This window comes from Populus alba, chromosome 17 (assembly GCF_005239225.2).
Source record: "Populus alba chromosome 17, ASM523922v2, whole genome shotgun sequence".
Lineage (NCBI taxonomy): Eukaryota > Viridiplantae > Streptophyta > Magnoliopsida > Malpighiales > Salicaceae > Populus > Populus alba.
In genome coordinates this window covers 11688766-11713238 of record NC_133300.1, presented here as the reverse complement: position 1 = coordinate 11713238, position 24473 = coordinate 11688766, and the positions used below count along the sequence as shown (strand labels likewise).

At 32.9% G+C, this 24473-nt stretch overlaps 4 protein-coding genes across 4 annotated transcripts; 2 read left to right on the top strand and 2 right to left on the bottom strand.

Moving 5' to 3' along the window:
* Positions 1-827: 827 nt before the first annotated feature.
* Positions 828-3140, top strand: LOC118031848 (probable auxin efflux carrier component 8). Its single transcript, XM_035036346.2, has 6 exons — positions 828-1437; positions 1876-2050; positions 2199-2284; positions 2378-2535; positions 2608-2684; positions 2780-3140. Exons 1-6 carry the CDS (start codon positions 843-845, stop codon positions 2844-2846), a joined length of 1158 nt encoding a protein of 385 aa, XP_034892237.1. The 5' UTR covers positions 828-842; the 3' UTR covers positions 2847-3140.
* A 1484-nt stretch (positions 3141-4624) lies between these two features.
* On the top strand, positions 4625-7803 carry LOC118031847 (mitochondrial outer membrane protein porin of 34 kDa). The gene is made up of 6 exons (XM_035036345.2): positions 4625-4916; positions 5020-5087; positions 5633-5743; positions 6154-6240; positions 6426-6634; positions 7244-7803. Exons 1-6 carry the CDS (start codon positions 4868-4870, stop codon positions 7542-7544), a joined length of 825 nt encoding a protein of 274 aa, XP_034892236.1. The 5' UTR covers positions 4625-4867; the 3' UTR covers positions 7545-7803.
* Positions 7804-8429: 626 nt separating this feature from the next.
* On the bottom strand, positions 8430-11126 carry LOC118031846 (hypersensitive-induced response protein 1). The gene is made up of 6 exons (XM_035036343.2): positions 10463-11126; positions 9728-9948; positions 9511-9631; positions 9331-9422; positions 9131-9227; positions 8430-8957 (listed from the first exon to the last, which is right to left on the bottom strand). Exons 2-6 carry the CDS (start codon positions 9914-9916, stop codon positions 8599-8601), a joined length of 858 nt encoding a protein of 285 aa, XP_034892234.1. The 5' UTR covers positions 9917-9948; positions 10463-11126; the 3' UTR covers positions 8430-8598.
* A 511-nt stretch (positions 11127-11637) lies between these two features.
* LOC118031845 (hypersensitive-induced response protein 2) lies at positions 11638-14590 on the bottom strand. The gene is made up of 6 exons (XM_035036341.2): positions 14392-14590; positions 13400-13610; positions 13167-13287; positions 12877-12968; positions 12678-12774; positions 11638-12270 (listed from the first exon to the last, which is right to left on the bottom strand). Exons 2-6 carry the CDS (start codon positions 13586-13588, stop codon positions 11912-11914), a joined length of 858 nt encoding a protein of 285 aa, XP_034892232.1. The 5' UTR covers positions 13589-13610; positions 14392-14590; the 3' UTR covers positions 11638-11911.
* Between the last annotated feature and the right edge of the window lie 9883 nt (positions 14591-24473).

The following is a 24473-nucleotide window of genomic DNA, read 5'->3' as shown; positions in this document are numbered from 1 at the left end:
ACAGGTCTTTTCTGGCAGGATTTCAAATTCTTAAAAGAGAAATCCCCGCAGCACTTATTCTCTCACTTTTGACCGTATTTAGCAAATCCTTCCTCACCACTGTCATAAACACAGTACTTCAATTACTTCCCTTGCAATTCACTTCTTTATTCCTCTCCTCCCCTAAGCCTAAACATGGCAAGAAATATCATATAGCTAGCCAAATACCATCTGCTTTCTGGATTATGTGGCCAAAAATGAAAATCCTTAATGCACTGGGAAAAAAACAAAAGAAATCGTAAACGAGCTTTGTTGAGGATTAGAGCTGGTGATCGGGGGTCAACATGGAGTAAGAAAAAACAAAGGAAATGAATCTTCTTTTTTGTTATTTGAGATCAATAAGTTTTGGGAATTAAAGCTTAATGAGCAAGATTTAGAGTTTGTGTCAGCCTCTACAAAGCCCTTCTTTGCCTAAAGAACCAAAGGGCCGAAAGACATAACAAGATGGAAGTAGGAATCTATCTTTAATTTGACTCTTAAGACACAAGTACCCTGAGCTTTCACTAACAAGAAAGATTCCCGTAATTGTATGATGATCCTTTCTACAAATGACACTTAACCAGCGCAACAGGAAGAACAAAGTATACATATATTACAAGGAATTCCATCAAATACACGCTGTAGAGGTGCGAGTGATTATTAAAACTGAGGCACTTACCTGAAGGGTAGAATAATCAGGAATGTAAAAGTGCAGACACCATGTTAAGCAAAGGTCATTATGGGTATTGGGAAAGGCTTTCTAATGAGGTTTCTATCAGAACAGTTGATGCCAACACAACTTTTCATGATCTGACAAAGCAACCATGGGAGAGCATATAAAAAGAGAGATTTGTTACAAAGGATTCTCGCCGAGAAGAAAAGATATCACAATCCTTGAGCCACTGGTTGTCATGATTTCCACAACTGATGTCTATCATGTGGTGGCAGCCACAGTCCCATTATATTTTGTCATGATATTGGCCTACATCTCTGTGAAATGGTGGAAGCTCTTTACACCAGATCAGTGTGCAGGCATAAACAAGTTCGTTGCTAAATTCTCAATCCCGTTATTATCATTCCAAGTCATCTGTAGTATCAATCCCTACAAAATGAACCTGAGACTCATATTCGCCGACTTTCTTCAAAAACTACTCGCCCTTTTAGTGCTGACAGCGCTCGCCAAAATCAGCTCTCGCGGGCGGTTGAATTGGATCATCACCGGTCTCTCCCTGTCAACATTGCCCAACACTTTGATCCTCGGCCTCCCCCTTCTGAGGGCTATGTACGGAGCAGAGGCAGAGCCACTTCTCTCGCAGATAGTTGGCTTGCAGAGCCTGATTTGGTACAATTTGTTGCTGTTTCTGTTTGAGCTCAATGCCACCAAGGAAGCCACTGTGGCACCATCTTCAGGAACTACAGGTATCTGTGTTTCCTTCATAAATAACAACGATACTAACACTAATCCAAAGCATGAGCAGCACCTGCAGATGCATAGATCACTAATAGACTCTTATTTGAACTCTAAGATAATGAATAGAACGTATTTCAATTCCAATCCTGTTCAGTCAACTTAATTTATAATTAAATATATAGGAGTAGGAGATGGCCCAAGTGGGCCCCGTAAACGTTTCTCCTCTCTGCCCATTTCTCTTGTTTATGAACGTTCCTTCTGTCCGATTGCACAAATGTGAAGCTCATCAACATTTTCCTGGAATAACTCATAATTAATATATGGTTGGCTAAGGTGTGTACCGCCTGTTAATTAGTACGGCGGTAATTACTTGTAAGCTGTCTTTTTGTTTCTATATATATATATATATTAATGTCTTCCACATATGGTTTCATGCCTGTGTTAAGGAGATCGAGAGGCTCTTCAAGAATCACAATACAAAGAAGGAGAGGAGGTGCAAAGCAGAACAACAAGGAAGGGTAAAGCCATGCTCATTCTTTTGACAGTGGGGAAGAAGCTAATGAGCAACCCAAATTTTTATGCTACCATGGTGGCTCTTGTCTGGGCAAGCATACACTTCAGGTACATCTGCAAAAGCATCAGACACATAAAGTTTGGCATTAAAATTGATGTGATCATACTTGAGATCACAGCCTGTTGACGAATTATGATCAAGTAGCTGTTCTTCCTGCTATTACTCAAGTTACAAGGCCACGTTTATCTGTTTTAGGTGGGGAGTGAAATTGCCAGATATTGTTGATAAATCCATAACGATATTGTCAACAGGAGGGCTTGGTATGGCGATGTTCAGCTTAGGTATGATCACTATATATCATCAACACATTAACACCCCATCGTCATCAGTTCCCGTCACTAGAATTCTCATTATTCCATCCAAACACTCAACAGGTCTGTTTATGGCATTGCGGCCCAGCATAATATCATGTGGAATCCGGATGGCTGTGGTCGCCATGGCAATGAAGTTCGTCGCGGGGCCTGCCCTGATGGCAGTCGCTTCCTTCGCCGTTAGACTGGAGGGCACGGTGCTCAGGGTGGCAATTGTGCAGGTACGTAAGATTTGTTTCATTTGCTCAATTATTAGGATACTGGGCCGTTGAACTGTGTGTTTCTTAGTGCAGGCAGCTCTTCCTCAAGGGATCGTTCCGTTCGTCTTCGCAAAAGAGTACAACGTTCATCCAGATACGTTGAGCACAGGGTAACTAATGCTTCACTGCATTCATATATTCAACATCCACCTTTTCTTCTATCTTTTTCCCTGAGAATATTTACAATGTTTGTTCTGTGTTTCAGGGTGATATTTGGCATGCTCATTGCCATGCCAATAGCACTGGCCTACTACTCCCTGTTAGCACTGTAAATCCAATGGGATTCACCCAAGAAAACTGGAGAAACAGTGAGTTTTCAAGCAATACATGCCCACACAGTTCAGGAAAGGATCAAAGTGTTGAAGATGGATCATACTCTCATCCAGTTTGTTCATTGTTCTTGGACATGTCAAGAACACATTAATCTACCAATTAGACAAAGTTTTCAAAGCTAGTCTAATTATGCATAAACTATTAACTGCTTTCATTTGTGATTAACAGGGAGGAAAACAAACCTAAACGATTCTGAGAAAATTAATGGTTGGACATCTGCTACCTTTTTTTTCCTCCATTGTAAGGATATATATCCCTCTGACCATGTCTAAATCTCTATCGTATTTGGAATCATAATGCTAGTAGTATGCCAATGTAAACCTCATTTTATTTATATATATGCGCTGAAATAAAGGCAATAGCTTGAAATGGTTAATTGATGCATTTGTTTGAAAATGTTATTGTTTTTTAAAAATATTTTTTATTTAAAAATACGTGAAAATAATATTTTTTTATTATTTTTTTAAAAAATTATTTTCAACATCAAAATAATTTGAAAACACAAAATAATTAATTTAAAAAAGAAAAAAAAAATAAATTCAACCTATGCAAAAACAAACAAGTTTTTAGAGACTAATGTTTAATCCAAGCAACTCCATGATTTATTATTGAATTATAATTTAGTCTTTATAGTTATCAAGTAATTAATTAGTCGGTCCACTATTAAAAAAAAAAAACATTTATCAATGTTGATCATAAATCCCAATATTCATTCATGAGACTGCATCTTATCTATCATTGACTTGATACATTCAAAGAGTGTTAATCTTAAGGTTTACCTTAATTACGTTTATCTTATCTGCTCCCTTTTTATTGAGAAAATAAATAAATTGAGAAGAAGAAGATGGACTTGATGAAAGGACTAGATACTAATGGATCTTAAAATATGAGGATGGAATTTAGTTTTTGAAACCACAAGGACTGAGTTATAAATTGATCTTTATTCTTTATGCAACATGTCATATACTCACACTTTATAGAGTGCTTTCATTTAGATATCACTTCTTTCTCCTTCTTTTTTATTTTATAGCGAGCGTGGAAATAAAGCTATGACCTCTTCCTATTTGCATACACGGAAATATTTAAATAATTCGCATACATGCATGCATGCATGCATATACATACATACATACAGGTTCTTACTTTCTATAACGAGTATTTCCCATGCAGGCAAATACCTAATTAAATAGGTTTTGCAAGGGCCCGGCCAGCCCAGACTTTTTTTTTTTTTTTTTATAATGATTAATTTTTAAAATATTTTTTATATAAAAATAAATTAAAATAATATTTTTTTTATTTTAAAACAAATTATTTTTAATATTGATAAAAAATATTAAATTCTTTTAAATTTTAAAAAAAAAAATTAAAATTCATAAAAATACAACCTCTTTTCCAAACAATAATATAATTGTTTAAATAATAAAAATTAAGTGTTTTGAAAATATAATAATGATTATTTTTAAAGTATGTTTATTTAAAAATATATTATTTAATATATAATTTTTTAAAATATTAAAATAAATTATTTAAAATAATTTTTTTTAAAATCAATTTATTAAAAAAAAAAAAACTGGCTGTAAATAACAAAACCTCCTTGAAGGGCTGCTTTCATCGGAATCTTGGGAGAGAAGAAAAAATCTTTCTTTATTTTTTATTTTGTTATTATTCTGACTGACTGAAAGCGTTGGACATCGGGTTACGAAAATATGAACGAGCACCGCAAATCAACGGCTAAGACCCCCTTATCCTGTCAATCCAACGGTACAAATATCTCAAGAAAAAATAGAAAGAAAAACCCCACCGATAAAAAATAATAATCTGAAATTAGGGTTTTGGAGTTTTTGGACTCCTCCTTGCTAGGCAGCTAAGCATATATAAATAAACCCTCTACCTCCACCTTCATCTCATCCATTTCTCTCTGCTACAGCTATAAATCTTTTTCTGTTTCTGTAATCCAATCATGGTTAAGGGTCCAGGTCTTTACAGTGAGATTGGCAAGAAGGCCAGAGGTGCAAACCCCATTTCTTTCTTTTCTTCTTGTTTTTGTTATATACAGAGTCGCATGTATATTTATTGGAGGGTTTATCCATTTTTGTTGATGGGTTTTAATAGATCTCTTGTACAAGGACTACCAGACTGACCACAAGTTCACTCTAAACACCTCCTCTCCTACTGGTGTTGTAAGTGGTTTCCTTTCTCTCTTTCTTTTTTATCTCTCTTTCTTCCTCTCGTTCATTTTACCTAGTTTGTTTTTTTGTTTTTTGTCTCCTTCTGCTTCTCATTGTATTTTTTTTTAAATTTCATAACCCTTTTGTTTATAATGCCCACGTTGTGTTAATGTTTCAATTGTTAGGGTAGAAGACATAATTATGGGGGAGAAGTGGGTTTTCTTTAATTCTCCTCAATGTTGGGTTTTTGTTTTGTATTATGTATGCATTAGGAAAATAAATGCTAGACATTGTAAATCTTGGTCATTAATTTTTGAACGCTCTGCTAAACCAAGCCAGGTATCTTTAGTCAGATTGGATTGGAGGTCTTGTTCTTACACTTGTAAGTCTTGATTGTGCTACTGGGATGTCGCAGTTTATAGCAGAAAATCCTTAGCAATTCATTTTCTATGGGTGGATTTCGGAAGTGGGTTGTCATGGATTAGTATTCTATATTTATATTTTGGTATCTTCACCCCATTTTAATTCATTGACTTTTCTCTCTCGTTATTTTGCAGACTATCACATCCTCTGGAACAAAGAAAGGTGACTTGCTTGCTGCTGATGTTAATACTCAGCTGAAGAACAAGAATATCACAACTGATATCAAAGTGGACACAAGCTCCAATGTAAGATATTTATTTGCTCATCGAGTTAGATGTTATTCCTCTTAATAGTGTTTTTCATGCTTGACCGCGAACTGGATTTTATATGTATGGCACTATAGACTTATTACTGGTAACTGCGTGTACTTATTGATTCAACATGTCATCAAGAGCATATATTTGTAGGATGTTGAAGATTAAGATAGGAAAGGAGCTCATGCTTGTTCCATAGTCCTTTCAGTAATTTCTTGTGTTGTGTAACCATAGTTAAGGTTTCTAGCATAAGATTTTTACAATGGTTCCCATTCTCATATAATGTGCATTATTATTTTGGTAAAACTTTTATTTTTTTTTCAATTTGTATTTATATCTTTTGGTTGCCTGGATCTGTGTTAAACATCAATTATCTTACCTTCAATTTGCTTTGCCACCAGCTTTTTACAACCATTACGGTTGATGAGCCTGCCCCTGGTCTGAAGGCAATCTTCAGCTTCAAAGTTCCTGATCAAAGGTCTGGCAAGGTAAGCTATTTAATAGTGTATCTACTCTCTCTCTCTCTCCCTCTCTCCCTCTCTTGTTTTCTTGAGAAATGCAAAGAACTTATGAAATCATGCTCGCAGAAATTCCTCTGCTCCCTAAAGATTCACAGATATGCAAATGCTGACCATTGTGATTTCTGCTCATTTTGATAATTATGTTCTAACAGGTGGAAATACAGTATCTGCATGACTATGCAGCTGTAAGCTCAAGCGTTGGGTTGACAGTAAACCCCACTGTTAACTTCTCAGGTGTGATTGGGACCAATGTCGCCTCACTCGGAACAGATCTTTCATTTGACACCAAAACTGGTGACTTCATCAAATGCAATGCTGGAGTTAGCTTGTCAAAAGTTGACCTGATTGCCTCATTGACTTTGTGAGTAGTTCCTCTGTGCAAATTAGTTTGAAATGCCAGATCAACAACATGCATGATTTCTGCTTATTGTGAAGAGTGTTTTTTTGTTTTAGTTTCTTGCTCTTTCTAGATCTTAATATTGATACCAATTGCTACAAGGTGTTTTTTTTTTTTAAAAAAAAAAGCTTAAGTGGGGACGTGTAAAAAATAGGGGCAAAAAAGGGACAAAATCAGATGAAATCATATTGAAACCTACATTTTTAACTGTCAAATTGGTTAATATCTTCTTTTATATACCTTGTAATTTATATCTTAGTTTTCATTTTTCTCTTTTGTATTCTGTAGCTTGCTTTATGTATCTTTAACTTGATTTTGCAATCAAATTATTCTTAACAATCAAATCATTTTTTGTAGTCTCTTATGATTACATATAATTTTTTGTTAGTTAAATCTACATCATAAAATTAGGAACTTGAAATAATTATGTCTCTTCTATATATATTATTTTCCCATTTGAGATCCTGGTTTCTCTCCTTGCTACATTGTGTATATGATAGTAGTGAGCTGGCTCATTCATTAAATTACTATAGTATTTGTCATACTTATAATGAGTTTATGACATTGGCGCAGGAATGACAAGGGTGACTCTCTCATCGCATCCTACTACCATATTGTGAACCCCTTGACTGCTGTTGGTGCAGAAGTGTGTCATAGCTTCTCATCCAATGAGAACACCATCACTGTTGGTGCACAGCATTCATTGGATCCATTGACGACATTGAAGGCACGGGTGAACAATGCTGGCAAAGCAAGCGCTCTTGTTCAGCATCAGTGGCGGCCAAAGTCTTTCTTCACCGTTTCTGGAGAGGTAGACACCAAGGCGATCGAGAAGACTGCGAAAGTTGGATTGGCTCTAGCTCTTAAGCCATGACTGTGCTGCCCCATTATAAAGAGGAGGCTGCATAGATGTCTCTCTAGACTCACTTTCTTCTGTTACTAAGGTTGGTTGTGACTCTTTGGACAGCGTTCTCATGGTGATGCCTCTCTTTCTGTTTTACTGGTTTTCAATGTAAAAATAAAATTTAGAGGGGTCATACCATGCCGGCACCTTATGAATTCTCGCAATCTTTTGCTCAGTCCAAGCTAAACTGAGATGGAATATCAGTTATTTTAGAGGGTTTAGTTCATAATTTTGTTCCCTCAATTTGCATTTCTGCAGTTCTAAATCAGGTTTTACCTTCTTCGTGGCATTGCTGGAGATGGTTTACCAAAGTAATTGTTAATTTCTTGTTTGGTGTCCCCAAATGCTAATTGGTGAGTGGTATTATACTACTATATGTTGGACTCACTTAAGGGGTCATAGCCCCAATCCCACCACTAGTAATGTTGCTGAGCTTGGATAAAGCGAGTGGTCGTGGGTGCCTATCCTCATCTTTTTTTGTTTGTACCTGGGATTGGTTTGATTTTCTCAAAAGCTATAAATATCAAGTGGAAAGAATGGAAAATTATTAAATGGACCACGTATTTTATGAGTAGCTTCTTCCATTCCATGCCTTTGGAATTCGAATAATGCCATGCAGTATTTTCATGTTTTGCGATGATTCTTGTCAGCTTATGAATGTTCTTATATGTGGTCCTGATATGTGGTCGATCTCCTAGTGTGATAGGTTGTTAGCCACCCATTCACTAGGTGAGTCTCATGCCCTTGATCTTTAGCTGAGCAACGCCTTTCATGGAGCATTTTAGAGCTCCGAGCAGCTCGATGAGCATGTACGGATTTGCAAGGTCCAAATCATCACAAGCAAGGTGAACCATATGGATGAAAATTGCACGCAATTCACAAACATATTAAGAACCACAGAATTCACGATAGCAGCTCTCGTATATCTACTTAAGTTGCACAATCGTATACCATTTGATTAAAGTTTAAATGAAGAAACACACAAAACAGCATATAGGGAATTTGCTTCATAACGTATAGGTAGTTACTGAGGAGCAGATGCCTGAAGCAGGCCATCTCTGATCTGGGTAGCAATGTCCCTAACAGCACCAGGGCCGTGAGGGATGAAAACCGCTGAGGATTTACTGGCCGCACCAATCTCCTTCATGGTGTCAAAGTACTGTGTGATAAGCACCATGTCCAAAACATCCTTGGCTGAAGTTCCTGGCACATTATCGGAGAAGCCAAGCACGCTGTCTCTCAGACCATCCACAATTGCCTGGCGCTGCCGGGCAATACCTAATCCGGCTAGGTACTTCGACTCAGCCTCACCCTCAGCTCGCTTAATCTGGATGATTTTCTCAGCTTCTGCTTTCTCATTAGCAGCTAGCCTCATCCTTGCAGCTGTAGAAGTTTCAACAACTTGTCAGAAAGAGAAACATAACCGGGAAGAACAGTTCAGCCCATCAAAATCCAGTTAGTCATAAGCGAGACTTGATTTACACTAAATAAGCGGGAAACAATCATGGATATCTTTCTTTTTTTATAGTAATCGAGAACAATCATGGATATCTCACCAGCATTAATCTCATTCATGGCCCGTTTCACATGTTCATCAGGTTCTATATCAACAATGAGAGTCTGGACGATTTCATAACCATATGCAGACATGGCCTAATAATCATTGCAAAATTAAGATGTCAGATGTCAAGAAAGAATTGTGCGTGGTCTAGGAACATCGGAGAATTTTGTTTTCACCCTGTGATCGGATGCATACCTTTTCAAGCTCCTCTTCAACAGCTCTTGCTATTTCGTTCTTTTGCTCGAAAACATCATCCAAGAGTAGTTTTGGAACACTTGCCCTGATCACTGAGAAATTGCATAAATTAAGTTCAGTTCCTAATGCATTACATTCCCCTGTGAAAACCACTGATAACAGTTTTCTTATAGTTAATACCATCAAAAACATAGGCTTGGATTTGAGATCGAGTGTTGGTAAGTTTGTAGAAAGCATCACTTGCTTTGTCAGCAAGGGCACGGTATTGCACCGATGCAACAACGTTGACAAACACATTATCCTGCAGAAGAGAACAGAAATAGACACGACACAGTCAGATCATGCCTGGTACATCAAAGCGAGTTAGAGATAAGCCACGCAATGACTTGCAGACTACCTTTGTCTTTGTCTCGCAACGAACATCCAACTGCTGCAATCGAAGTGTGAGATGGCCAGCAACCTGACTTCCAAGGTACCATGGCATGCAGTGGCATCCAGGTTGAAGAACTTCATTAAACTTTCCAAAGCTCTCCTTGATAACAACCGTGGATTGGTCCACTTTTACACAGCCTAACAGGTTGCCCATTTCTGTATGCGATTTCTGAATTCTATAATTCACTGAAGAAATAGAAAAAAGGAAGTTGAGATTCCATTCATCTACTAAGACGGCAAGTAAAAGTGAAGCGAGCAATATCTATGTTTTTGCCCAATCATCCCAGGTCATGCTAACTTTCTAAAAAGATTGAAACCGGAAAGCACATGCATAAACGTTTCATAGAGGAATCATCCAGACTTGGAAACAAAGACCTGTGTGCAAGAGATCTTCTTAATGTCGTTGAACTTGAAAACATAATAACCGAAGAGGCATCAGTGCTTCAAATTTCATGTATATAGATTATATAGACTATCCTGTATGCAAACATCTTAGTTATTTGAAGTTGCTTGGTATCAAAGATGTTGCAAGCTGAGTTTTGACAATTAGTAAGCAAAAGCTAGTCAACTTTCAAAAATTACAAAGCTCAAACAACATTCAACAACCACGACCACTAAGTTTCATAAGAAAGGCACCGGGGAGGATTGCCTCTGTGTGTGTGTGTGTGAGAGAGAGAGAGAGAGAGAGAGAGAGACGAACCAGAAAGTGCAGATGGCGGAGAAGGCAAATGGATAAACGGAGGATAAATATAGCTGTTTCAAAGCGTTCAAAAACAAGAGATCAAACCTCCCACCGGTATTGCCTTCACCAGGCTACTATTCTTATGGGAAATAGTGCCCTTTCCTGCCATTTCGAAACAGCTAAAAACGTGCAGTGTTTTTCTGGCTCATAATATCATTCTTCACCTGAATTCTTTGGAGCATATCTAATAGACGCGTTAATTGATTAATTATATCAGTAAATCATCTAAGAAATTCCCTGCCTTGTTCTCCACTACATAGTATATATCACCTCTCCAATACACAAAAGTCAATGGAAGAGGATAAATACCACTGCCCTTGTAGTTATCAATCCATGTCATATTAGCTGTAGGAAAACAAAAAAGAATAAACAAGTGGCCTTCCGGAGCATTTTCTACGATTATACTCCATTAATGTATAATAGAGTGTCCATTGATGTATAATACTCCATTTAAAAAAAAAAAGAAAAGAAAAACGAAGCTAGACCACGACTGTCCATGCTTTCAGCTGATATGGGACCTTCATCAAATAATAACCAGCTAGGAACTCTATGCTTAAAGGAATGTGCCCTTCGTGATGAAAACAATTGACCTGGTTCTTCTAATAAATCCTCTCCCTCCTCCATCCACTTGTCATGGTTGTGGTCTGCAATAACATTATTCAGGTCAATGGTATTGCTGCGCCGCCGGTTTGATGACTTTTTCTTCTAAAAAGTCTAGCGAATGTGTTTTTTAATAATTATAATATTGAAAAACAAAAAGAAAAAAAGCCCACAAAACTTTGTGATAGCTACTACAACGCACCCTTTAATTTTTGTTGATTCAATCATATCATTGTCTTATTTCCGTGCAAGTTTAATATTGGAAAGGTTCCATGATACAATTCACGTCAACTGCAGCCTCATCGTTTGAGAACTCCGTGGAACACGAAGCCTAAAGCTATATTGGATATCTAGCTGGCTTGAAAAAAAGCCAAATGTCTCTCACATCTCCCACCTTCAGTTGGTAAATAAATTATAGTCCTAGGGCTAGAATTCATTCTTTCCCAAAACTCTGCCTCTGGAAGCCCGGGCCATGAAAGAGCAACTCCACATTAGATTAGATGCAATGAGAAAATGCATATGCATCAGCCTGCTTTTCAAGATAAACTCAGTAATTTATAACAGAGAGACTAGCATATCGAGTAGAGGAACTACATCTGTACCAGTTGATTTAAACATCTTCCAAATCCAATATACTACTTACAAGCCACTGCCTGATTACATGCACCGCTTCATAGACATGAAAAAAACACAACGATAATCAGAGTCTTTCTTATTTGCAGCTCACAAATTCTGAAAAAGCCAGAGATAAAACTTAAGATGGCAAACATCAACCAAACAAATCCATTCAAAGCTTGAATTCCATCACTACTGAGCAGAATTTCCCTGAAGAAGTCCATCGCGAATCTGTGAAGTGATGTCTCTCACTGCGCCTGGTCCATGAGGGATGAAAACAGAAGATGACTTTGAGGATGCCCCAATCTCCTTCATGGTATCAAAGTACTGAGTCACCAGCACCATATCCATCACGTCCTTGGCACTCGTACCAGGCACATTCTCAGAGAAGGCAAGCACGCTATCCCTCAGTCCATCAACAATGGCCTGACGTTGACGAGCTATGCCAAGCCCTGATAGGTATTTGGACTCTGCCTCTCCTTCAGCCCGCTTGATCTGCAATATTTTCTCAGCTTCTGCCTTCTCATTTGCTGCCACCCTCAGTCTAGCAGCTGCTCATGACAATGGCAGAAGGATCAAAATTGAACTCTTGAAACTGTACTCAAAGCACAAGTTTCTAACACTAATATATACTAATGAAATTTCTCTGAGCTGAGGAAGCAAAAATGGTCAATTAGTTTTCCATAGTAACTACATAGTACAAAATTCATGTTAATTTCCCATTTTGGATCAAATACCCACTCATACATGAAGGAATGCTACATGTTTTAGTAAGCAACAAAAGCTTACACACACACTAGGGAATCATTTATTCAAATAATTTGCTGATTTTGAATATCTGGTATCCATGCAATAGTTCCTAAATAAATTCATTGCAAAAGGCTTGCAGGAATATTAGTATCAGAGAGAAATTCAACAATCAATACTTCAAATTAATGTTGGGAGTCTCGAACTTTACCAGCATTTATCTCATTCATTGCTCTCTTAACATTAATATCCGGCTCAATATCCACAATAAGTGTCTGAACAATTTCATACCCATAGGCAGACATGGCCTATGAAGGGAAAGCACCATAGTTAGAAATCCTCAAAATATTGTGCAGCAGAAAGTAATCTACCCAAAACTCTAAGCTCCACAGAACACAGTAAGTTGATACCTTTTCAAGCTCGTCTTCAACAGCCTTTGCAATATCGTTTTTCTGCTCAAAAGTATCATCCAAAAGCAATTTTGGCACACTTGCCCTGATTACTGCAGACACGGAAATTAAATCCAAGTATTATTAACAATTTCCCCTATGCCTCTGTAGACACAATTTGTGTTTCTACAGCCTCTTACAACAACTTCAATGCCATTGCTTTGTTTAATCAGTTTAAAAATCTTGACCTCCGATATCATTTCTTTTATCCAGCATTCCAAAAAAAAATTTCATAAAGCAGATCTACATACCATCAAAAACATAGGCCTGGATTTGTGCCTTGGTGTTGGAGAGCTTATAGAAGGCATCAGATGCTTTCTCTGCCATGGCCCGATACTGAATAGATGCAACAACAGTGACAAATACATTATCCTGAAAAGACAACATTGTCCAAATTTATGAGCAAAAACACAGCAGCAATAAGACATAAAACAGTAAAAGAGCAATTATTATTAATTAGATGGGAAGAAAGTAACGAGTTAACCTTAGTTTTTGTTTCACATCTAACATCGAGTTGCTGCACACGAAGAGAAAGTCCACCAGCCACTTGGTATCCAAAACACCAAGGCAAGCAGTGACATCCAGGCTCCAGCACATCAACAAACTTTCCAAACTGTTCCTTAATAGCAACATTAGACTGATCCACTTGAAGGCAACCAAATGCTTGACCCATCTTCTCTTCTTCTTCTTCTGTCCTGCAAGCAGCAGCAGCAGCGGATTAAAACCCGAATTCTTGTAAGCCAGAAAACCGATTTTCCACAACTTGTTATATTTCATTTATCGTTGGACAAAAACAGAAGAAACAGAGATTAAAAAAAAATCCATCTAATATGGAAAATTGGAGCTTCTATAATACTTTTCTCTCTTTATTTCAGTGGCTGGATTGAAAAAAATGTCTGAAAATCAAAGGGGCTTTGTCCTTCAGACTGCTTCTAAAAACAAAGAACGAAAGCCCATAATTTTCATTCAACTTAACAAACATCCTTCATCTTCAATTTACTCGTCTTGTTTCTCAACAACCAAACAGATGTTAATTCTCAAATTGGATCCACCAAATTAACAGTATTTTTCACATTGATTGTTTTAAAAAAACTAATTTAACAAACATAATTACTTTGATATTTTCTCCAGCTTTTTCTTTTTGGTTTTTTTAGAAACGAAACGCAGGAAAGAAAGGAAAAAAAAGGGCAGAGCATATTCGAGCGAACACAACGAGAATCACAGGAAATCTCCTAGAACAAAATTTCTTTCAAAACCCAGCCTCTACAAAACATAAGAAAATGATGGTGACTTTCGAAAGCTGCTTTTTTTCCAGAACAAATTCCTAAAAAAACAGTAAGTTTTTGTTTAGAAACACAAAAAATTCCATGAATCAAACACAGCGTTCACGCATGTTACCAACTGTTTATTTTCTTCCGTTTTCTCAAGATCCAAACAAAATAGAGTAATAGAAAATCATAAAGAAGAGATAAATACCTGTTCTTGTTTTTCTTGCTGATGACAACAGAGAGAGAGATAAAGAGTCTGTGATATTTTCTTTTGATGAATAAGCAACGAACAAAATTGGCAATTTGACAGCGTCTATTATAATCCTATGTCTGCCACAAATTGATGGAAAAATCCATGTTAGATCATAGATTAACCAGCGTTATTTTCTAGGATTTATTTGAAAAGAAAGAGACAGATGCATCTGTCTCTTTCTTTTCATATATATATATATTGCATAAATAAATTTATGACGTGAATGATAATGCAAATTTACAGAAATAAATACAAAAATTTAAACAGAATTTAAATAAAATATATTTTGAAAGTGAAATTTTAAAAGAACATTATTGAAAATTTATATTAAATTTAATATGAAAAATAATGGTAGTAAAGTTTAGATCCAAGGAATATGAATCTCTTTATATGATAAATAATAATACATAAAGTTATAGGAAAATTTGAGTATGCTACAAGAGAATAAGTATTTGATATCTTCTATTGAAAAAACTCTTTTATATAGTCCTGGTTTTAAGTCGGGATAAGTCTTTCTTATACAGAGAAGAATAAGGAGAACAAGGTTGTAATCTTTGAAATTTTTTTTGTAAAGTAAATGATTTGTTTTTTAAAAAGTTGAAAAAGTTGTTTGTTAATTATCACATAAAATTATTTGTTATTTATGCAAGTAGAGGACCACTTAAGAGAGTGAATATGATGGTTTGAACATGATGGTTTGAAGGATATAGACTAAGATGTAAAATAAGCCAAAATATTTTTAGGCCTTTTAAAATAATGTTTTTAACAAAAATAATGGTTGCTTAAGATTTTTATATAGGAGTTACTATAGGAGGGAGGATACCATAACAATCTTCATTGTCATCTGTTAGGCCAATTATAAAACCTAGGGATGATGAGGATGGAGAGGAATCATTATCTTTAATGCTTTGTAAGAGTTACTTCATGATTTGAAAATGTTATTTTTTAGATTGTGTTGAAGTAAGAAGAGTAGAAGCATGACATCGATGCGTTAGGAATTTGGACTAAGGATTTGAGTCTATAATCTTAGCATTTTAATGTTCTTGTAACCATTCCATGACAGTACGTTTGAGACTTATGGTTTATGCTACAAAAAAGTCCCACCATTTTACCTCATATCTCTTAACAAGGATGGGATACCCATGTTAGGTATTGTAGTCAAAATACCAAAAGCAAACCCAAAGGACAAAGAATTTGGAACAAAAAAAAAAAAAAGAGAATTGGTAGGATTTTTTTTTTTCTTAGTTTTTTAGGGTTTAAAATTTTGTTTGAAGTAAATGTAACTGTTTTCAACTAAAAGGTGAGATTTTATTACTTTATAAGTACAACCAAAGTAATCCTACCATTAAAGAAACCAATTAGATATATTTGAAATCTTGATTAAATTATTAAAGTAAAATAGTTGTGAGTGGCTACCCTTGGAATTTTGAAAGAAAAGGGTGTTGATAATCCCAATAAAAATAAGTGTAGGCAATGGAATTACCAAGTTTAACTTGGTAACTAATTGGAAATTGGATTGCTTGGTGAGAGGTTGTTTCCAATTAGAAGGATGATGTTTTGAATGATGCATATAGAGTAGGTATATTAAGAATGATTTTGTTGCAATTTAAAATGTTTGAATCTAGCAGAACCTGTTATTTCAAATATTGTCATATAGTAAAACTGGGGTTTGGATAAATAATAAGGTTTGAAGTACCAATTTGGAGAGCAGATTTTTGTAGGTGCAATGAAAGGGTAAGAATGGAAAAGATCCATTTTAATAGTTAAAACATTTTGAAAATTTGGTTTTTCAATGGTATCACCTTTTTTTTTTGGAAGCTTTTGAGATAATTTAATGAAGAATTTAAATTAAAAGAAAGTAGAGGTTTTGATGAGGAAGAACCTGCTTCTTTTTTGGAAATTAGTTTAAGAGATTTACATGTCTAAGAAGACTTTTCTTCCTATGAGAACTTATGGCTAAGAGGCTATAAGTTCCTTATTTATAAGAGGCCATAGTTTGTAAGAGGCCAAAAGCAATTCTGGTGAATTGAATATGGATTCTACCCAAATTTATACTATAAAAAGCATTATACTTCCTTATTTTCAACTACCACTTCATACCAGGATTTAATTGGTGTTGCAGAAAAAATAGCTAAAAAAAGAAGTTCTATAGGGTTTTAGGATTTTAAAGATTCGGACTTTGTTTGTGGAGCTTGCTTTTGTCTCTAGATTTGGATTTGGGAGGCATCGAGATCTATGTTGGAGGAATTCTCTAGTTAGGAAATCAAAAATGGAATTTGTATCTCCTTTTATATATATAATATCAAGATAAAAAATAGTTAATATAACTTGTTATCAGGCAAAAATCTATTTTAAAGCAATATTTTGAACATCTTTTTTACAAAACTTCTTTAATATATTTGTAATCAATACGTAAAAGGAATTTTTGGTTTAATAGATAACTTTAAAATTTTGTAATGCATAACACAATGAAAATAATCTTTTTTATATATAGTAGAATAATGTTTTTTGATAATCATTTCAATGTATTGATGTAAATTAAAGAATTTGTGCTTTGTAATTTTGTACTTGTTTAAGAATGCCTATGTATCCTAACTCAAAAGCATTTTTCTCAACAATTTTAGGAGCTAAGGGATTGGTAATATGTAAGCAAGGAATTTCTTGGAATTGTTTTTTAATCTGTCGAACAATTCTAGTATGTTCATTAGACCATGGAACAAGATTCTTTCTCAACCTATCATGTAAGGGTTTTGCTATTCTACTCACATTAGAGTAAAAATTTAGAGCATAATTAAGACTTTCTAAAAACCTTTGTAGTTGGGGTTTTTCTAGAATTTTATCAGGGAATTCAGTTGCAAATGTCAGGGATCTCTTAATAAGTGTAATGGTTCCTTTGGAAATATAATGATCAATAAAATGAATACGAGTTTGGAAAAGAGAAATCTTTGTTTTTAATACAACTATACCATTTTTCTTTGCGACATAGAAAAATATATGTAAATATTTGAAATGTTGTTTTATTAAATTTGAAAAGATAAGAACATCATCAATGTAAATTATGCACGAAAAATATCATTCATGATTCTTTAAAATTCAGAGGGAGCATTTTTAGTCTAAATTCCATGACATTCCACTCATACTGATTAAATGGAATTGTAAAAGCAGTTTTGTAATGATCTTTTGGATGAATTTGAATTCGCCAAAATCTTGACTTCATATCAAACTTTGAGAATATGAATGCAAAATATAATTTTTGTTACAAATCTTTTTTTGTTTGCAATCAGGTATCTAATCCATTTCAAAATTTTGTCAGGTATCTAATCCATTTCAAAATTTTGTTCAAATGTTTATAATTTATAACGAGTTTTGGAGTGCCTCATTTAATCTTGAAATTTTTGTTCACATAAAAAGCTACACACGACTAAGGTAATCAAGACTTTTGTATAAAATCTTTAGACTCTTTTTTATTTCAAATCGACAATGTTGTTTTAATTTAACATTCATTTGAATAGGTCTTACTTTTGTAGGAATTTATTTTTTCATTAAAACTATCATCATAAGAAATATCAACAACATGGTATTTTCTCTTCTAAAAACCATTTGGTAAATCAGAACAAATCCTTTTTTCTATCTTATTTTGAAATTCTGAAATTTTTGTAAAATAGAATTTTATAACTGCTGCTTAATTTTTTTGTAAAAAGACATCTTGTCTAAGATGCATGAGATGAGTTTGCTTTCCTTGAATCAGTACATTGACGTGATGAGTATGAATAAAACATGCTTTGATCATATTTAAATTCCTAGTCTTTGGCTTTTCCAAGAAAGAAAAAACAAGTTTTAAACCATTGAGTTTTAAAATAATACTTTTATGATCAGTTTTATAATGAGTAATCATGTCAATAAAAGAAGTGCTAAGAATAACAATATGATTAATATCATTAGTAAAACAAAGAATTTTTTAGGATAAAGCCCATTATTAAAAACTGATGCTTGAGTTTTGTATTTGATGACTAATATTTACTACAAAAAGTTTTTCAAAAGTGTCTTGTAAAAATTATTTTAAAATTATTACTTCTTTAATACAATTCAAATATGCACCTGTATCAAATAAGACAGTTTCTTTTATAAAATCATTTGAAAGAATTAATGTGATTTTTATGATATAATTTTTTGAAGTAATTTAAGTTAAAATATGTACAAAATATTCAGGAACATCCTTAATATTTGATAATGTATTATCTAATGCTTGATTTTCTAGGGTTTGATCTTCTAATTCTAGTTCAAAATCATATTGGCTTTCTATCTTTGTGAGAAGGTGTTGTAAAATAACAAAGTTTTTTTGTTAGCTTGTTTGAGGTTTAATAGTTCAATCATGAGGGTTTTGATTTCAAGTTGTAGATATAGGATAGTAACAACAATTTTAAATTTCTCTTTTTTTGTTAAGAATTCTAGTAAAGTCATATATATTTTTACTAGTTGATGATAAAAGTGATTATCTCTTAATAGACTGTGGTGTCTTTAACTTGTCAAAGAAACTCATACGTTTATCTACGTAGGTTTTTTGTAATTAAGGATCATCAAGTCTTTCGATAACTTCAAGAATGAATTCTTGATCTTAGGCTAAGACATTTATTTGTTTTGAAATGGTAGGGTTTTATGTATCTGAGCCAGAGTTGAATTTTGCTAATTCATCAATTTGGAAGGGTTCTTTAGAAATGTCTGATGGGCTAGATTCAATCTTAGATGCTTCAAAAAGATTTTTGATATGATGAATGACTTCTTCTTCTAATTATAGTTCATGTAATTTTGTATTGATTTGACAAAATCTAAAGGTATGACCTTTTTAGCCACATTTATAATAGGAAATGTTTTGGGGTCAAATTTAGGCTGAGGATTTCATTTTGATTGAAAAGGTTTTGTGGGGTTTTAGTGATTTTTTTGTAGTAAGGCTCAGTTTTGGTATAAAAATATTTTCTATATTTATAGGTTATTTTTTTTATGAGGTGGCTTATTTGGTTTTAAGGTGATGGGTTTGAAGCATGAATCATTACAGGTTAGCTTTGATAGGGATAGATCAAAATATTGATGAAAATTACCTAGTTCATGTCTAGTTCTTCTCATCTCCCACTTAAGGTGTTTTTAAAGTTTGAGGTCTTGATAAATCTTAAGACCTTCTTTTAAGGTAAAATTGACAAGTTTGTCGTATGTTAATTGGTCATAAGAGATTATTTTGGAGATAAAAGTGTCTTTAATTTTGTTCCTGACTCTTTCTTCAAAAAAGGTTTGCTAACTAACAAGGAATTTTTCTTTATAGAAAGGTTGGTTTGAATCTTCTCGGACCATGACATGAGTAAGGAAAGTGTTTTTGTACCATTACAAGTCACTAAGGTTTTTGCATCTAAGTTATTAGAAAGAAGTTCAACATTTTTGTTCTTAAGATGAGAAGGATCTCCTATAAAATGTAGAGAAATTCTTAAAATAAAAGTTGAGACTGTATCTTGTATAGTGTTTCCATTATAGTCAAGGATAAATATTTGATCTTCAGTCATTTGGACGGAGTTAAGGATCTCAACATGTTGGGTTTTAGTGAGATGATAATCCCACCATTCTTTTAACTAGCTAGAAAAACTGGCCATAAAAAGTCCAACTATAGCTTTGCTTGAGGTTCTAATTTGGGTTTTATAGATATTGGCAACCATGATCATTTGTTATAAGGCATTTAGGATATTGCATTTGGACATTCCATCTATGTTCTATTCATAAAGGAGAGAAGCATTAAATTTGTGTTGGTTTATAATGGTTAGTTCATAATAGATGACTATATCAAGAGAAATGGATGTTTTAGGAGTAGAATTCCTTCAAACAAGCTTATTAATACCATAGGAAAATTAATAAGCTTGGTATTAGTCTTTTGAATTTATTTCTCTATTCTGGTAAGTTATTTTCCTATAGTATTAAGGTTGGTATTAGTAAAGTTATTTTGCTGGATAATATGTTTGGTATTTGTTGTGATATATTTATTTAGGTTTTTATAAGAAGCAACATCTACAGTCTGACTATTATGAGGAATTTTTAAGGTTTCTTAAAGGTAGATATTCAGACTCAATAGAAATACCACTTACAAGTTTTCAAATAAGGGTTTTACTTCTATATGTTATAGGACATACATGTTTGGTAAATGGATATGCGATATGGTGTTTAGATGTATAAAATGATTCAAACCAATCAAAGAACAAGATGTTAACTTTATACAGAACAACACAATTATAAAAATATTTTTGTATTTAATGTCTTTCTTTCATGAAGTTTTTAAAGAACTAAGATCTCTTTTCAGGGTCATGATTACTATCAAATCATCAAAAAAAATATTTTTTTACAATAAAATCTGTTTCAATAACATTTAGCTCATTCTGGATGTTTTCGGTTACGAGTGAGAATGTTAGAAAAGTTGATAGAGAAAGTTGATATGTGTTTGTATATAGTGATTTAGGTATATTTATGGTATAATCAATATTTTAAAAACTAATGCTAGGAATATTAGAGGTTGATCATCTAGATGAGTTTATATGGTAGGGTAAATTTATAACTATAGGAATTTTAGAAATTCTTCTAAAATTTATTGTACTAGATGTAGAAGATTCATCTAAGAATTTAAAACTGGTTAAATTTATATGGAAGGATAATTTAATTTTACCATCATTGTGCTAGGTTATTTGTTTGAGTTGTATATTTGGTTGTGGTGGTTGTAAAGGTTTAGGTTGAGTGGCACCTTTAAAGATTTAGTCTTCTGGTAGAGTAACATCTTTTCATTATATAGATTTAGGTACTACTGTATTTGATCTGGAAAGATCTATTTAGAGAAGTAAGGTTTCTCCTTTTTAAGATTAAAATTTATGTTTACTGGTAAAAGTAGAAAGCATGGCTTTGTAATAGATCTTAAAGATTAAGGCTACAAGAATTGATTCTTCAAGCATATTGTAATTATAAGTTTTTATTTGTAAGATTATACTTTGTAGGACATTTTTGTCTTTGAGAGATATGGTTAGGTTTTGGATAACAATAAAACATTTATAGGGTCACTATATAAACTGAACTCAATGGAACTGAGCAATGAATCTTGAAAGTTTTGGAATCTAGCATCTCTTAGGACAACTAGGATGGAAGTATTTAGATCTTTTTTTGTAAGAGGTTTTATTCCTACTTGTACAAGGGTAATATGGATATATTTGTAGTTTATGTTTGTGTGTTTTTATAAGGATTTTTTTTGAAAAGATTTTGATAGTTTCAAAAGGCTTTGCAAGCTAAATATCTTGTTCTTCATTTTTTATTGTAAAATCAGTTTTGAAAAGATTGAAAGAAGAAGTTTGATAAATTTGATTCTTTTGAAACTTTTAAAATTTTCAATCATTAATGTTTTTTTTTTTTTTTGTAAAATCTTCAATTTTTTTTTCATCGTTTATAACTCTTTTGTTTTTAGAAGAATCAAATGTAGAAAAAGCTAAAATAAAAGTTGTTCTACAAAAACATAATCCATCATTTAAAAAGATAAATAAGAAAACAGACTATAAGTTATATAGATTTAATGCCTTATCATCAATTATAAACGGGACTTACACCAATAAGTAGCATTCATATATATTTCTAAGGTTCTCTCTTCTGACCAAGTTTCTGAGATTTTGTATAAACAATACTACCCAAATTCTATTAGACTTTAATACATATAAACATGACTCACTGTTATAATTTTTCTTTTTTAATGTGTGTTCGGTATAATGATATTTTTAAAAAGTATTTTTTACTTGAAAATATATTAAAATAATTTGTATATAATTTATTTTTTATATATGAACATCGAAACCTTTAGAAAACATTTAAAAAAAATCAATTTAATATTTTTCAAGTCAAAAGTATTTTTGAAATGTAACCTAATGCAAAAATAAATGGTGGTCGATCTTGAATTTTATTTTATTTTCTACTTGTGTCTTCTTCTTCTTTATAAAAGTTGATTTATGAAATAACTCATGAGACATCACTAGTTATCCACTAAATATTCTAAATTGATTTTATTAACTGTATTACTTCACTACACATCTAAATATCTTCTTTTTTTCTAATCTTATATTTGTAATTGGAACTAGTCTTCTAATTCATGCTACACTACAAGTAAGATTATATATTAATTTTTAGAAAAGGTATCAATTGTAAGAAAAAGCTATCAATTGTGTGAATGTGTATTTGGGTATTTAAACTTGTTTTATTGAGAATTGAAAAGATGGTGTGTTATATTTAACAAAAATAAAGGGAAAATTACACTTAGCATGATTTAGTCTAATCAATTTTTTCACTCTACTTCTATTCTTTTGAAATTTACAATTTATATCATTGATGAAAATAAATTTTCAATTTGAACAAAAAGACCAAACTACCCATATATTATCATATATTATTAGAAACAGTTTCTCTATCACATTATCACTCCTCTAACTAAACTTACATCTTTTTTTTTTATCTATTTTCTTTATGTTTAGCTCATTCAAACCCTAAAATAGTTACCTATCAAATAAAAACTAATAGTGGTAAAGGGGCTGCTTTGTTGGCTAAGTATTTCAACGAGATTAGGGTGATTAAGGAATCAATATATGAATCCCATTTTTATGGAGATGATATTTTATTTTACTGGATGGAGTTTTATTTTAGATATTATTTTTTTGGGATAAGGGTAGAGATCTCCAACTATACAATATGTTTGGAACTTTCTGAATTAAATTCAATTAAAAAGTTTCAATGAAATCTCATGTTTGGAATATTTTTTAATGTTAAGAATTGAACTTCAAATGGAATTCAATCTCTAAAAATAATATAAAGATAAATCAAAGGTCAACCCTCTTTGATTTATAATTTCAAAGAGGAAGAAATTAATGTTAAAATTAACTTTCCCAAAATATTCATCTATCTTTTTCTTTAGAAACCTTTGAAGAAATAAAATGAAAGTAACGAGGGTAATATATGAAACAAAACTTATCTCATCCAAACATGTAAATTCAATTTATTTATTAATTGAATTCAAATCAAATACTATAACTGAAAATTAATTATAGTAGAGAATTGGTTTCAAATTACATGATAAAGTGACATAGGATTTTAGAATCTTGAAATATAAGGATCCAATTTATAAAGTTAAATGGAGTTCTTGTTTTTTCCATTGTGTTAATTTGTTATTTACAACTCATCATAAGATATTTTGAAGATTGAAAATTGTAACATTATTATCTCAATTTGACTATCAAAGACCCACACATTTTTTTATACAAGCACGATGCAAAAATGATAGTGCATTCTTAGGCTGGCTACGCAATTTGTTATATTTTTTCATTTTATCAATGATCAAGTATGGCCATTTATTTTTTGGAATTCTTTTTCTTTTTACTTTTTTACATAAATATAACTAAATGCTCTGTATAAGGATTTCTTGCTCAGAATTAGGTGGGACCAATTTTTCACAACATACTATATCTTAGTTGATTCCTTGCCCTATTTATTAGTTTTATGATGCATGTGGAAGGAAGAGAGGTCGGGGCTACTGGATCTTAGTTTTGATGTATGTTTTCATTATGGATTTTCGCACTATTTTGTTTCTAGCGGACATAATACAAGAATTTCAAGTTGTTCATAAAGATGGAATGTTGGCAATGGAAAAGGGATTATTATTTGTGATAGGAACATCAAAGTTGAGTTGTTTTGTGATAGAACATCAAAATTTGAAATTCTAAACTCAACTCATACAATTATTTTATTAGAGATCCGAGTTTAATATAAGGGCTTAGTAAAGGGTGGTAGCTAGGGTTTTTTAAAAAAATTTAATGGCAAGGTTGTAATATTTAATATAAAGGCTTTGTAATAATTAAATAAAATATAATGATAATTTTATAAATAATTCGGTTTTTGTGTTGACTTTTTCAATACGCGTCAATTAGGATGTAAAGTGTTATCAATTTATAAATCCTAGGATGTAACTTGTAATTTCTAAAAGAATGGCG

What these genes read in the sequence shown, in the direction of transcription:
- LOC118031847 (XM_035036345.2), top strand. Translation starts at nt 4,868, where the DNA reads ATGGTTAAGGGTCCAGGTCTTTACAGTGAGATTGGCAAGAAGGCCAGA. An exon ending in CCTCCTCTCCTACTGGTGTT is followed by an intron (nt 5,088 to 5,632) that starts GTAAGTGGTTTC and finishes GTTATTTTGCAG; the next exon opens with ACTATCACATCCTCTGGAAC. An exon ending in CTGATTGCCTCATTGACTTT is followed by an intron (nt 6,635 to 7,243) that starts GTGAGTAGTTCC and finishes ACATTGGCGCAG; the next exon opens with GAATGACAAGGGTGACTCTC.
- LOC118031846 (XM_035036343.2), bottom strand. Translation starts at nt 9,916, where the DNA reads ATGGGCAACCTGTTAGGCTGTGTAAAAGTGGACCAATCCACGGTTGTT. An exon ending in CCAAGCCTATGTTTTTGATG is followed by an intron (nt 9,423 to 9,510) that starts GTATTAACTATA and finishes GCAATTTCTCAG; the next exon opens with TGATCAGGGCAAGTGTTCCA. An exon ending in CATGAATGAGATTAATGCTG is followed by an intron (nt 8,958 to 9,130) that starts GTGAGATATCCA and finishes AAACTTCTACAG; the next exon opens with CTGCAAGGATGAGGCTAGCT.
- LOC118031845 (XM_035036341.2), bottom strand. Translation starts at nt 13,588, where the DNA reads ATGGGTCAAGCATTTGGTTGCCTTCAAGTGGATCAGTCTAATGTTGCT. An exon ending in GATGTGAAACAAAAACTAAG is followed by an intron (nt 13,288 to 13,399) that starts GTTAACTCGTTA and finishes TTGTCTTTTCAG; the next exon opens with GATAATGTATTTGTCACTGT. An exon ending in AATGAATGAGATAAATGCTG is followed by an intron (nt 12,271 to 12,677) that starts GTAAAGTTCGAG and finishes TGTCATGAGCAG; the next exon opens with CTGCTAGACTGAGGGTGGCA.
- LOC118031848 (XM_035036346.2), top strand. Translation starts at nt 843, where the DNA reads ATGGGAGAGCATATAAAAAGAGAGATTTGTTACAAAGGATTCTCGCCG. An exon ending in ACCATCTTCAGGAACTACAG is followed by an intron (nt 1,438 to 1,875) that starts GTATCTGTGTTT and finishes GCCTGTGTTAAG; the next exon opens with GAGATCGAGAGGCTCTTCAA. An exon ending in TGGGCAAGCATACACTTCAG is followed by an intron (nt 2,051 to 2,198) that starts GTACATCTGCAA and finishes TATCTGTTTTAG; the next exon opens with GTGGGGAGTGAAATTGCCAG.